Source organism: Panthera onca, chromosome X, assembly GCF_046562875.1.
Source record: "Panthera onca isolate mPanOnc1 chromosome X, mPanOnc1 haplotype 2, whole genome shotgun sequence".
NCBI classification, from domain to species: Eukaryota; Metazoa; Chordata; class Mammalia; order Carnivora; family Felidae; genus Panthera; species Panthera onca.
Window position 1 is genome coordinate 95731753 of NC_138357.1, and position 13038 is coordinate 95744790.

The window sequence follows — 13038 nt, forward strand, 5'->3', positions numbered from 1 at the left end:
ACACGGGCACAGTTGTTATGCTCTTCCGTATGAAGTTAGCTCTGCTTTGCAAGGGAATAACCTTGATTAGTGATTAACTGAATTTGTGGAAGTGTCTTCAGGGTTCTTATCGGGGGGGGGGGCAGGTTTTCAGCACACTGCCCAACCCAAAGCTTCAGGTGGACCTCAGCTCACATCTAAATTAACTCCAATGAGATGGTGTCAGAGACTGACTGCCCAAGCTCAAAAACAAATTCAAACATATAGCGCAAGTTGGACCGTTTGATGTCATCGACTTCACCCATTTTCATTTTCTTTCTAAAATATATCACTAATTTCGTTCATTCACACATCTATCATCTGCCTGCTTCCATAAAAATTTAAGTCGCACGAGGCCAAAGGCCTGCTCTGTCTTGTCACCGTTGTAGCCCCATATTCAGAAGTGTGCTGGGGCACCCGGGTGGCTCAGTCGGCCGGGCGTCCAACTTCGGCTCAGGTCGTGATCTCACAGTTTGTGAGTTCGAGCCCCACATTAGGCTCTGGGCTGACAGTCTGGAGCCTGCTTTGGTTTCTGTGTCTTCCTCTCTCTCTGCCCCTCCCCCGCTAGCACTCAGTCTCTCTCTCTTTCATAAAAATAAACAAACATTAAAAAAAATTAAAAAAAAAGAAGTGTGCCTGGCACATAGTATGTGTTCAATAAATATCTATGAAATGATTGCATTGCTACAGTCCATCAAAAGTTTTTGTTTTAGTCCAAACAAGATTGGTCTGGACCTTCCCTTGATTTGCTGTCCGAGTCGGCCTCCCCGCCGTCACCACTGTGGGCTTCTATTCTTTCAGCCCAGTGGTCGTTGACAGCTGAACTGAACAGATCTGGAGCTCCAGAGACATATGTAAGCTGGCTACATGAAGATGGAAGTCACCAGCATATACCTGGCAACTGAGGTCACAGGGATGGATAAAATCGCCCTGGAGGAGAGCGTGCAGATGACCCAGGCTTGAGGTCTCGTGGACTCAATCCTTAAAAAAGATTATTTCCCATGCTTTGCCATAGCGCCCCAACATGCCCCACCCCCCTGCACACAAACTTGCACAGCCAGACTATCACAAGTGCCTTCGAGCCTGGAATGATTTCTAGATGCTTGCTATTCTGGAGAGGACTCTGGACATACTCATTTATCGTTTCATCAATGTCCCTTTAAAAATGTAACCTTTCTGCTACCAAAGAAATTACAAATAGAACCAATACCAACCCCACTGCTCCATTCCTTTTGCTGCACCAAGCATCATTTAAAAGGATCCTCATGAAGTAAAGGTAATGGAAGAAAGGGTTAAAAATCCAATACCAAGTCATCTACTTTTAATGATTTCTCCTCAGGGTTATTTTACCAAGAGGTGTGTAGCAGCACAGAAATGAGACAATTACTAGGATTTTTTTCCCCAAAAGAGAGTAGACACGCACAAATGAGAAAATCTTCCAAGATAAGGAAAAATAGTTTCGATATATTTGGAAACTTGCAGCAAAACTTGATTTTGCTGACCATAAGGAATTCTAACTCCTAAAGAAAAATATTTGAGGAAGCGGTGCAAAAAAGAAAAAAAAGAAAAAAAAAAAGCAAGCCTTGGCCAGTCATGAAAAAATGAAGATAGTGGAAAACACCAAGGTTAATGACAGTGGAGTGTGAACTTACCTGTACAGAACCCTTCTTCCTTAGTTTAGTTACTGTTCTCGGTCAACTGTGTGTGTCATTCAGTAAGTCCCAAAGGGAAGCAAATCTAGTTGTGCCAGGCAGCCTGTCAGATGGCCCCCAATGATCCTAGCCGGCTGGCATTCACACCTTTGTGTGATTCCTTTCCCTTCTGCATGGACTAGACTTAGTCCCTGACTTCCTTTTAGAGAAGTGATGGCATGTCACCTCTGAGGTTAGGTTATAAGAAAGTGGCTTCTGTCTTAAACGTTCTCTCTTACTCCCTCTCTCTTGGATCTCTCATCCTGGGGCAGGTCAGCTGCCAAACTCCCCTACGGAGGGCCGGAGCAACCCTTGGGAAGGCCCCTGTGACGAGGGACCAAGGCCTGTCAACAATCACCTGAATGAGGCTAGAAGTTGATTACCTTGCCCCAAGCTGAGCCTTTAAAGGAGATCACGGCCCCAACCAATAGCTTAACTGCAACTTCATGAGACACCTTGAGAACCAGAGGCACCCGTCCAAGCCACACCTGGATTCCTGATCCCACAGAAACTGTGATAATAAATGTTCGTTATTTGAATGGCTACGTGATGGGGTAATGTTTAATAAATAAATAGGAAACTAGCACAACTGTATTCATAGAAGGTGTTACGTTGACCTTTTCACTATCAAGGGTACAAACCTAAATTATTCTACTAAAAAGATTAGTAGCTTGCATGATCTGCTATATACATAGAAATTAATCAACATCTTTTCCACATACCCCATCGTCTAAATCCGGTAGGTCTCCTATTACTCTTCTTTGAATTAAATTCTATTACTCCATGGACACATCACACATCCTGGGTCAAAAGGATCCAAGAACAGATCAATGAATTCCTCCTAGCCCGGTAGCTCTCTGCGACAATCAGTACTGGGTAACAGGTCACACTTTCTGTGCATACATTGAGTCTTTCTTAGCCTATTTATGCAGGTTATCTTGAAGGTTCTACTAGGAGACAGAGGCCACCACTTTTCCTCCTCCAAGAAACAAAAATCTGAGGATTATAACTATAAATCTAAATAAGAATCCAGGTTGGATCACACCAGTACTACTCAAGACATGAAAAGTTATTTATATTGAGGACAGTGGGAGAAACTATGACAAATCCATGGGATAAAAACAGTAATACATTAAATGGAAAACAAGACACGAGGCAAAAATAGAATGCCACAGAATTCTAGAGATAAAACAACAAATAGGGCTCAAGGAACAACTAAAATAAACTAAGACAATATATGTCCAGAGGACCAGTTCAGCTTCTGGCACATAGTTTAAGGACTTGGAGTTCATTCATTCGTTATTTATAAAGTAATTTGAGAACCTAAAATGGTCTTTCTTCTTTGCTAGTCACTGTGGGGATATAAAGGCAGTATTGACATTGTCCTCACCCTCAAGAACGCTATTAAAAGATCCTAAGCAACTGTGAGTGAAATTACTTACAAATGAAACAGAGAACAAGGGGACATGTAATACACTGCAGATAACAGAGTATAGGTCCTGGCAACATGAAACACTGGGGGGAAAAGGAAGCCATATACACTAGGCAGAACCTCAAATACTGGATAAAAAATATGTTTAAGAATTAACTATACATGGGGCACCTGGGTGGCTCAGTCGGTCAAGCATCCGACTTTGGCTCAGGTCATGATTCAAGGTTCGTGAGTTCGAGCCCTGCGTCGGGCTCTGTGCTGACTGCTCAGAGGCTGGAGCCTGCTTTGGATTCTGTGTCTCCCTCTCTCTCTGCCCTTCCCCCACTTGTGCTCTGTATCTCTCAAAAATGAATAAACATTTAAAAAAGTTTAAAAAAAAGAATTAACTATACATCTAAAGGCAAAGATGAATCACCAAGAGACAGAAACAAAGAAACTTAAAGCTAGAGCAACAGGCTCATGAATTGTGTTCCATCAATGACCAGGGTAGAGGGTGTGGTGGGATAGTGGACCTAACATACTCAATACCTTGAGAGTTGAACCCCTACAGGGGATCAAGAGACATATCCTTGGGCCCACACTGAGCAATGATCTGTATCTCATGACCTTGCATAAATACAGTGAAGGGGAAAGTAGAAAAAAAACCTGCAGAAATAACAAGCATATACAGGTGTGCAGTCTAAATTTATACTATCTATGTTGTATAGGATTCCGCAAGCTGAGAAGCAACTATAAAATCTGGTTCTGGATCAACAAAACTTCTGGGTGCCTGGCTAAACAAATGCAAAATCTCTCTGCAGGGACAATTCTATAACCCAGATGGCATGGTATTACCACAGAAAAACCAATCCACTCTCTAAATGTAATGTGGTATCCTGGATTGGGTCCCTGAACACACAAAAAAAAGGGCACTAGAAGCAAAATTGGTGAAATCTGCATGAAGTCTGGAGTTCAGTTAATAGCAATGTACCAGTACCCGTGTTGGTTTTTAAATATACAAGAATAATGTAAGGTGTTGACATTAGGAGGACTGGCAGGAAATCTCTGTATTGTCATTGCAACTCCTGCCTAAATCGAAAATTAGTCCAAAATAAGAAGGTATTTTCAAAAATCCTCACTGAAGAGAAGCTTACTTACACAAACTCAAAACACAAGAAAACAATCTACTATGAGTAATAGTCAGCAAACATAACATACAAGAGGATTAGCACCCGCAAACTTTAGATACTAGAATATCTGAAAGAAAGGATAATGATAGATGAGTATTAGACACAAGATGAGAAGTCGGCAGAAGAGGCCATCAAAGAAAAAGAACAGAAAGTTTTAAAAAAGAAAATGAAAATGACAAATAATGAGACAAAATTGAGAAGAGAACTGGAAGACATAACTGAGGAAGTTATCCAGGATGCTCTCCAAGAAATAAAGACATGGGGAAAAAAAATGAAAGGCTCTAAGAGGCATAGAAGATAGAAAGTCCATTATATATGGAAGAGGATCATCAAAGGCAAAGAGAGAGTCGTACAATGATTTAGTGAGTCGTTTTTTCATTAAGATTTAGAAAGAGAAAAGTTGGCAATTAATTAAAAGTATTAAAACACTCAACCCAAGAGCACGAGGCTAGCATCACTGTTGTATTAGGTTTGAGATGCTTACTTATTTTCTCCCAGGGTGTTACATGCAATGATGTCCCGGGCTATCCAGTATTAACCATGATTCAGCTATCCAAGGGAGGTCAGCATGCAATTATCTTTTCCCACACCTATTAAAAGAACAAGACCTAGTCCTGGGGGGTGGAGGAAATGGGGACATGTTGGTCACAGAGCACAAATTTTCATTTTTGTAAGTTCTGAGGATGTAATGTACAGCGTGGTGAATAGAGGTAACAATACTGTACTGTATACTTCAAAGTTTCGGGGCACCTGGGTGACTCAGTCGGTTAAGTGTTTGACTTCCACTCAGGTCATGATCTCATGGTTTGTGAGTTCGAGCCCCGCGTCGGGCTCTGTGCTGACAGCTCAGAGCCTGGAGCCTGCTTCGGATTCTGTGTTTCCCTCTCTCTCTCTGCCCCTTCCCCACTTGTGCTCTCTCTGTCTCTCAAGAATGAATAAATGTTAAAAAAAAAATTTAAAAAAGTTTCTATGCAAGTAGATCTTAAATGTTCTCACCAAGACAATAACAAAATTGGGAATTATGTGAAGGATGTGTTAACCAACCTTATTGTGGTGAACATTTCACAATGTATACATGTATCACACTGTACATCTTGAGCTTACACAATGTTATATGTCAATTATATCTCAATAAAGCTGGGGAAAAAAAGAGTCTTCTTTTTTGAGAGAGAGAGAGAGAGGGGGACAGAGGATCTGAAGCGTGCTCTGTGCTGAAAGCAGTGAGCCCGATGCGGGGCTCAAACTCATGAACCACGGGATCATAACCTGAACTGAAGTCAGACACTCAGCTGAGTTACCCAGGCACCCAAAAAAGTCTCAATGGCAACTAGTGAGAAATGATATCACTAGGGAGAAATGATAAATGATATCACTAGGGAGAAATGAGAAATGATAAATGACCTCAAAACGAACAATTAGACTTATTATTAACAACAGTGAAAGCCAGGAATACTTTCAACTACCAAATTAGAATTTTAGCCCCAGTTAAACTATCATTTAAGAGTACAAATGACATGCAGATTTTTCAAAGATTGAGATAATTTAGCACATATAAATAAACTCCTTGATAAGCTAACAAACATGTACTTCAAAAAAAAAAAAAAAAAACCAAACAAACAAACCCAAAATTGAACCCCAAAGGATGAGATGCAAGGAACAGTGGTTAAAGAAACAAAACAGAACAAAAAACTGGTATGCAGGTAGGTAAATCTAAATAAGCCCTAAAAACAGTGATGGTCATGATTCATTTTGGGAGACAGTAGAAACACAATGTCAGGCAACAGAAGCATGGAATTTAAGTGAGAAGTGCCTAGAATTAACACACTCCGAGGTCTTTGTGTTATTTTGGAAGAAGATAGAGATTCTGATTAATTTTATATTTCGGGGCACCTGGGTGGATCAGTCAGTTAAGCATTGGACTTCGGCTCAGGTCATGATCTCACTGCTCGTGAGTTTGAGCCCTGTGTTGGGCTCTGCACTGACAGCTCACAGCTAGATGCTCAGAGCCTGCTTTGGATTCTGTCTCCATCTCTCTGCCCCTCCCCCACTTGTGCTCTGTCTCCTTCTCTCTCAAATATCAATAAACATTAAAAAAAATTTAAAAAAGCTTTATATTTCAAGTATACACATTAAGAAATTAAGATTAACCACTAAAAGAATAAATATAATGTATAGTTTCCAAAAAAAAAAAAAAAAGAGGCAGGGAAGAGAAACAAGAAAGAAATGTAGACAGGAAACAAATGTGCTAGAGATAAAACCAAATCCTGTATATCCATAATCACAATCCATAACTGGATTAAGCTTTTCGGTTGAGACTTTCTCATATTGAGCCAAAGAAGAAAATATGCAGCTACGTGCTGTTTAAGAGATGCATCTGAAATATGACACAGAAAGGGCTGGAAGCAGAGGGGTCTGGAGCAATAGCCTTGCAAATATTCATCAAAAGAAAAGTAATCTTAACATCTGTAATCGTCAGCCAAAATGAACTTTAAAAGAAAAAAATCATAATTAGGGATAAAGAGGGTCAGTTGATAATGACGAAGGAAATAATTCATCAATGAGACATAATCATGAACTTGCATGTCCCTAACAATATAGCTTAAAAATACATGAAGCAAAAATCGACAAAATCCACAGTCACGGTGGGGGATATTAGGGCATCGTCCTCGGAACCCAATAGGTCAAATGGACAAAATATTCATAAGAACGCAGATAATTTGAACAGTCCTAAAATTTACTACTTGAATATATTTACAACCTTACTCAAACTCTGCACCCTATAATCAGAAAATATACATCCCTTTCAAGCACACACAGAACAAACTGGAACCACATACCAGGGCACAAAGCAAGCCTCAGCAAATAACAGAGAATCTTTATCTCACAAACCAAGTTGTTTTGAACAAAAATGCAGCCTCAAACTCTACACATTTGGAAACTTAGAAAACAAAACAAAACAATTCCTGTATGATTCAGTGCATAAATCCTAAAGAAAACTGCAAAATGTCTAGAATAAAATACAACCAAAATTGCAAACCAAAACTGAAGCAACTAAAGCAGCACTTTTTTTTTTTTAGCACATATTAATGAGCTAAGATACAACACAAAAAGTTAGAGAAAAACCCAAAGAAACTCTCAGAAAGATCTTAATTCTCTCAAAATGTTGACCTTCAAAAAAATTTTTTTAACTTTTATTTATTTTTGAAAGAGAGAGCGAGAGAGAGACAGTGTGAGTGGGGGAGGGGCAGAGAGAGAGGGAGACATAGAATCCAAAGCAGGCTCCAGGCTCTGAGCTGTCAGCACAGAGCCCAATGCAGGGCTCAAACCCACAAACCATGAGATGATGACCTGAGCTGGAGTCTGACGCTTAACCGACTGAGCCACCCAGGCGACCCTAAAAATGTTGATCTTTTGAAGATGAACTATCTGAAGGTGTGGGGCAGTGCCCTTTGTAAGCACCGATGTATGTTCAGGCTAATAAATGCATATGGTTAGAATGCCATCTCTGTCCTCATTACAGGTTGTTCTACAGAGAAGAGGGGGCTTTTTAGATCTACTTTTTTGGGATCAATATATACTTTTACTAGTTTCTTTTTTCCTCTAAGGGGACTCATCAGGAGGAAAATACAGATCGCAGATAACATATGCTGTACCTATTGCTAAAACGTTCTTTTAACCAAGTATAAGGATTCCATACTTTAGTATAAAGCAGGGCATGGGGATGACGGCATGGTATGATGTCATTTCTTCTCTAGACTATCTTCCTTCAATCCAGAGGAGAAAAAAGTAAGGGAAAAATACACGCTCATTAGAAACAACAAAGGAGAGAATCGATGCTCATTTCCTTTTTTTGTTGGTTTGTCTTAATGACATTCAGACTTTTGAAAACCGCTGAAATATTTCTGCCTCTAGCCTGAAATAATGCGAAGCATCTATTTTTTGCGGCCAACAGTAATACATCCTGTTCATGATAAATGTTTTAAGTTCCTGAAGTGTCCATAAAAAAAACCTAACCCTTCAGCTTTGACACTGCCCGAGGCTGTTTCGGTAGGGTGAGAGCATGCGTGGAGCCGTGTGTCAGCGTGGAAGGTGGTCCTCCTCCAATCCCCCGTGGAACGAGATGAAATAGAAATACGTGTTTAGAAACTTACACAACAACCAAAGAACAAAACAAGGCAAGTTGTAGTGATTCTATTTATTAATACATGTATCACAAATGTTTCACAATATCAATGCATTCTTGTTGGCATGCTAGACAGAGGCATTGTTTCTGAAGGTCTTCTAAAAATATTTTGACTTTGTTCCCCCTTCACACTCATTTTTAAATTGATTCGATGAGGTCCTCGATGTCTGTAATGTCAATGCAAAGAAAAAATACAGAAGTAAAATAACACAATAGCAATTAATTGGGGAGAAACAGAAGTAATATTTCCTTCACAGGAAGTAACAATACGGCTTGGTAACAGGATTATACAGGTTTCAACCGAGAGGCATAGGTGCACTAAACTGTCTACACATACCCAGGCATGTAACAATAATGAGCAAGGAGGAGGCCACCTAACGCTCAGCAGTTCCCTTCATGCGTGACGCATGCTTTTTTTCTCCGCATGGACAATTACTGATGTATCTCTTTACGTATCCTAGGCAGCCTGAAGAAGGTAGTAAGAGCCTTAGTAAAGGGAAAACCAAACCAAAGGAGGTTAAGCCAGAAGAACAGCTAGCTAGCTGCTTATCTACATCAAGGGGTATGGCGTTTATCGATCAGGATGAAGGGCTAGCAGGAGCCTTCCACACTACATGCAGGGCCCGGCCGGGCCAGTGATGGTGGGATGACCAGTCACCTACAATGAGCTGCAGTCGGACCAAGTACAGATGGAGGATCTGGTGCGCACGGGGCCTCAGGTGGGGTCCGCTAGGACCGGATGCAGGGAACCTGGCTACACTCTGGCACACGGGGCTTCACAAAATGGAACGCTACACATGATGCGGGCTGGAAGGCGGAGCAGAGACTGTGTGGGCGGGTCAGTTGCACGCTGGGTGGGGGGTTAGGGAGCGCGGGACAGGTGTGTTATGCACTGTGCTCTGACATCCTTTGCAAGTCTTTCAAAGATTGCCGTGGTTCCTTTTTAAAACGGGTCTCTTAGGCCATCGTTCTTGAAAGACTATGAGAGAAATGAAAATATGTGAGTGACTCACCATTACTAAGGACTGAAAAGAAGGTGACAGGCTGAAAAGGGCACTACATTTTGCACAAGAGCAGTGACCACATCTCCTCCCCAGCACCACGGAAACGAGGTTTCAGCACATGCACAGGTGCCCCAGCGAGCAAGTAGTTAGGTGGCCAGGCGGTACCCTTGCCCCTTTGAAGGGTAGTATGTGCCCCAAAGGGAGAACCCCGAAACTGAACGCTCCCCACATCCGCTCACCTTCTCCTTACACCATCTCATACTGGTTGGCCGTGATGAACCGGGACAGACAGCAGGCCAGCAGCATGCCGATCAGCTGGTGCCAGAACGAGAAACGAAGACCAGAGTCTCAAGTCACGGAACGACACACGCCTATGACCCTCTAGATGTAATTTTTTTTAAACGTTTATTTTGCGAGAGAGAGAGAGAGAGAGCAAGCATGCGCGAACAGGCGTGTGTGCGCATGAGTGGGGGCGGGGCAGAGAGGGAGGGAGGGAGGGAAGGAGAGGGAGATAGAGAGGGAGATAGAGAGATAGAGAGAGAGAGAGAGAGAGAGAGAGAGAGAATCCCAAGCAGGCTCCACACTGTCGGCGCACAGTCCCACTTGGGGCTCGAACTCACGAACCCGTGAGATCATGACCTGAGCCGAAAGCAAGAGTCAGACGCCTAACTGAGCCACCCACGGGCTCCACCCCTGGATGTAATTTTTGACAACTGAGGGTTTTTCCATGTGAGTGAGGAAAAGGGCACTAGAGAAAAAGATCAGAGGTGATCTCAACAGTGGGGTCGAAGACTTCGGGAGTCTTGCTGCTCAGGCAGGACAGCTGGAGGCTCTAGAACTGGCCATAACGTCCCACTGCAGCTTGCTCTGGCCGCTTGAAAGCAACTTTTGACACATAAGCACTATTCAAATTTGTTCCCGTGTTAGGAGAGTAGTGAAAACACTGAAGGACCACGGAATCCGTGAGGTCTTAACAAAAAGGCCAACATTTAATTCAAAGCTGTAAACACACGCACTGGGAAGAGATCTCAACGTGGTATGCCACCTCAGCCATACCTGGCTGACGCGAGCACAGTTCTTTCCTTGAGACAAGGAGACACTATTCTTGACCAGGTGAGTTTGCCAGTAAGAAAGTCATGGCTCGTGAGAGGGAGGTGTTAGGGAGGGGAAGGGGAAATCAGGGTTTTCTCTTTGTCTCTAACCATGTAGATATTTTAGGCCTAAACGAGCCCATCCACACTGAAGGCCCAACCCCTAGGTTTTAGGGGCTCTGGAACAACAGAGAGCAGGATATCCCCACCTCCTCACAAGACTTTGACTTCAGTAGCACAGGTGGATCTGATAAAAGCTGCTGTGACACCATCCAAACATCCTCAAGCACATCTGTTCTGCTTATTGGAAACCAAAATTCTCATTCCTGACTCTGGAGGATCAGCATTCTTTGGACAGGAACCTGACTGTGCACTTGAGATAAGAGGCCTGCAGCTTCTCTTGGCCACATGGAGTCCCTTCTCCTTAAGCAATTGGCCTTTTTTTTTTTTTTTTTTTTTTTTTTTACTGGATCAAAGGTGGGAATGACCTTTACAGATAATCTGGCACAGTGTCACTCCAAGTGTGGCCCCAGGACAGCAGCATCAGCATGCCGCGGAACCTTGTTAGAAATGCAAATTCTCAGGGCCTCACCTCAGACTTGTGGGACCACACTCTGAGGCGTGGGGCCCAGAAGTGGTGTTTAAGGGGCCCCTGGCTGGCTCAGTTGGTTAAGTGTCTCCGACTCTTGGTTTCGGCTCAGGTCATGATCTCCCGGTTCGTGGGTTTGAGCCCCACATCGAATTCTGTGCTGTCAGTGAGGAGACTGCTTGGGATTCGCTCTCTACCCCTCCCTCTCAGAATCAATAAACTTAAAAGATAAAGAGTTTGTGTTTAAACAAGGCTTCTGGGTGAGAGAAGCACTCAGCGCAGTCCAGGTAGTTGCCCTTATCTTACAGGCGGAACACGTGCAGCCCACACCAGGTCCCAGTGTTGACCTCTGTTCTGTTGGCTTTCCACCCACTCGTTCAGGTTCCCGTCCATCTGGCTACCTCTCTTGCTGAAATCTTAGATTCTTATCTTCCTCTTCAAAAGTAAAACCATGCTGTGAAATATAAAAACTATAGCCTCTGTCAGGTAAGGAAAAACTACCACCTTATTGGGCTCGCCCTCCCTCCTACCAAGGCTCTGGCCAACCTCATTTTGTGCCACAAGATACACAGTCCTGTGCACCTGGCACCAAACCACCAAAGGAACCATGGCTGTAACCTCGAGAATTCTATGGCAAGTGACACATTAAACACCCCCCCCCCCCAATGATTGTAAGGACTTTGAACTTCGTAGCTCGTCCCTTTTCATTAGAACTGCCATTTTCCAGGACCACTGCCATACCAGAACATAGTGGGAAGGTTTAAAACCCAGATTTCCGCCAAAAAAACATGTGAGCATTAGAGGAACAGCATATTCGAGTATATCCAGCTCTCTAACCCTTCCCACCTCCCTGTACAATGTTACCATCCCAACATTCCAGATAAAACAAGGGGCTCAGGGGAGGAGAAAGAATCTTCCCCCAAACCACACTGGTAACTCACATTGAGCTCCACCTGTTCCCCTGGAGGAGGACAGCCCCTTTCCTTGTCCCCCACCCCTACAGCTCGGCCTAGACCCTGTCCTTTCCAGAATACCTCCTCCGTCTCACATTACTGGGGGTTCTTTTCTGCTTCATTTTGCAAACTTCAGAGAGAGAGGGCTTTCAGTGGGCATCTCCTCATTTGATTTCGAGTTCCTAAACTCTTCTTTCTTTGTGAAGCTTATCAGTTTCGTGTTTTCTCGTTGAGCTCATGTGTGCTTGAAACACGATAGTTACCATTATGCTTCATGGTTTGCAACGCTGCTAGAATTCAGTACTTTCCGACGCTCCTGGCCTCTGTGGCAATTCATGAGCCATACAACCCGAAATCTCTTTAGAGTGTTTAAGTATTGCTTGTATCCAAAATCTCTGATTTCAAGGAAATAGAGCATGTGCCTCCACTTTTTTTTTTTTTCCAGAACGGGAACGGCATCATTCTTAAGCACTGGACATACCTTCTCACAGAAACAGTAACTTTTAAAAATATTGGCACAAATAAAAGCTACTTGCTTTTAAACTTACTTTAGTGTATATTTCTGGGGCACAAACACACCTTCCTGTTTGCCCATGGAAAAAGAAAGATTCTAAAAATTATTATTTTTAAGTTAATTCATTTATTATTTATGAGAGACAGAGACAGAGATTGAGAGAGAGAGAGAGAGAGAGAGAGAGCGAGCACACAAGTAGAGAAGAGGCAGAGAGAGAGGGAGACACAGAATCCGAATCAGGCTCCAGGCCCTGAGCTGTCAGCACAGAGCCCAGTATGGGGCTTGAACTCAAGAACTGTGAGATCATGACCTGAGCCAAAGTCAGACGCTTAACTGACTGAGCCACCCAGGCACCCCTGGAGTTACTGATTTTAAATTTGCTACTGCATTTTTA

General features: G+C 42.9%; 1 protein-coding gene across 2 annotated transcripts in view; it reads right to left on the reverse strand.

The window, feature by feature from the left end:
* Window positions 1–8490: 8490 nt before the first annotated feature.
* Window positions 8491–13038, reverse strand: part of TSPAN7 (tetraspanin 7) — a 125358-nt gene continuing 120810 nt past the window's right edge. For both annotated transcript variants that reach the window (XM_081793282.1, XM_081793283.1), the window contains 2 exons: window positions 9737–9812; window positions 8491–9472 (listed from right to left, as the gene is read on the reverse strand). In XM_081793282.1, coding sequence (XP_081649408.1) covers window positions 9744–9812 — 69 coding nt within the window. In that variant the 3' untranslated portion in view covers window positions 8491–9472; window positions 9737–9743. The remainder of the gene's footprint in view (window positions 9473–9736; window positions 9813–13038) is intronic.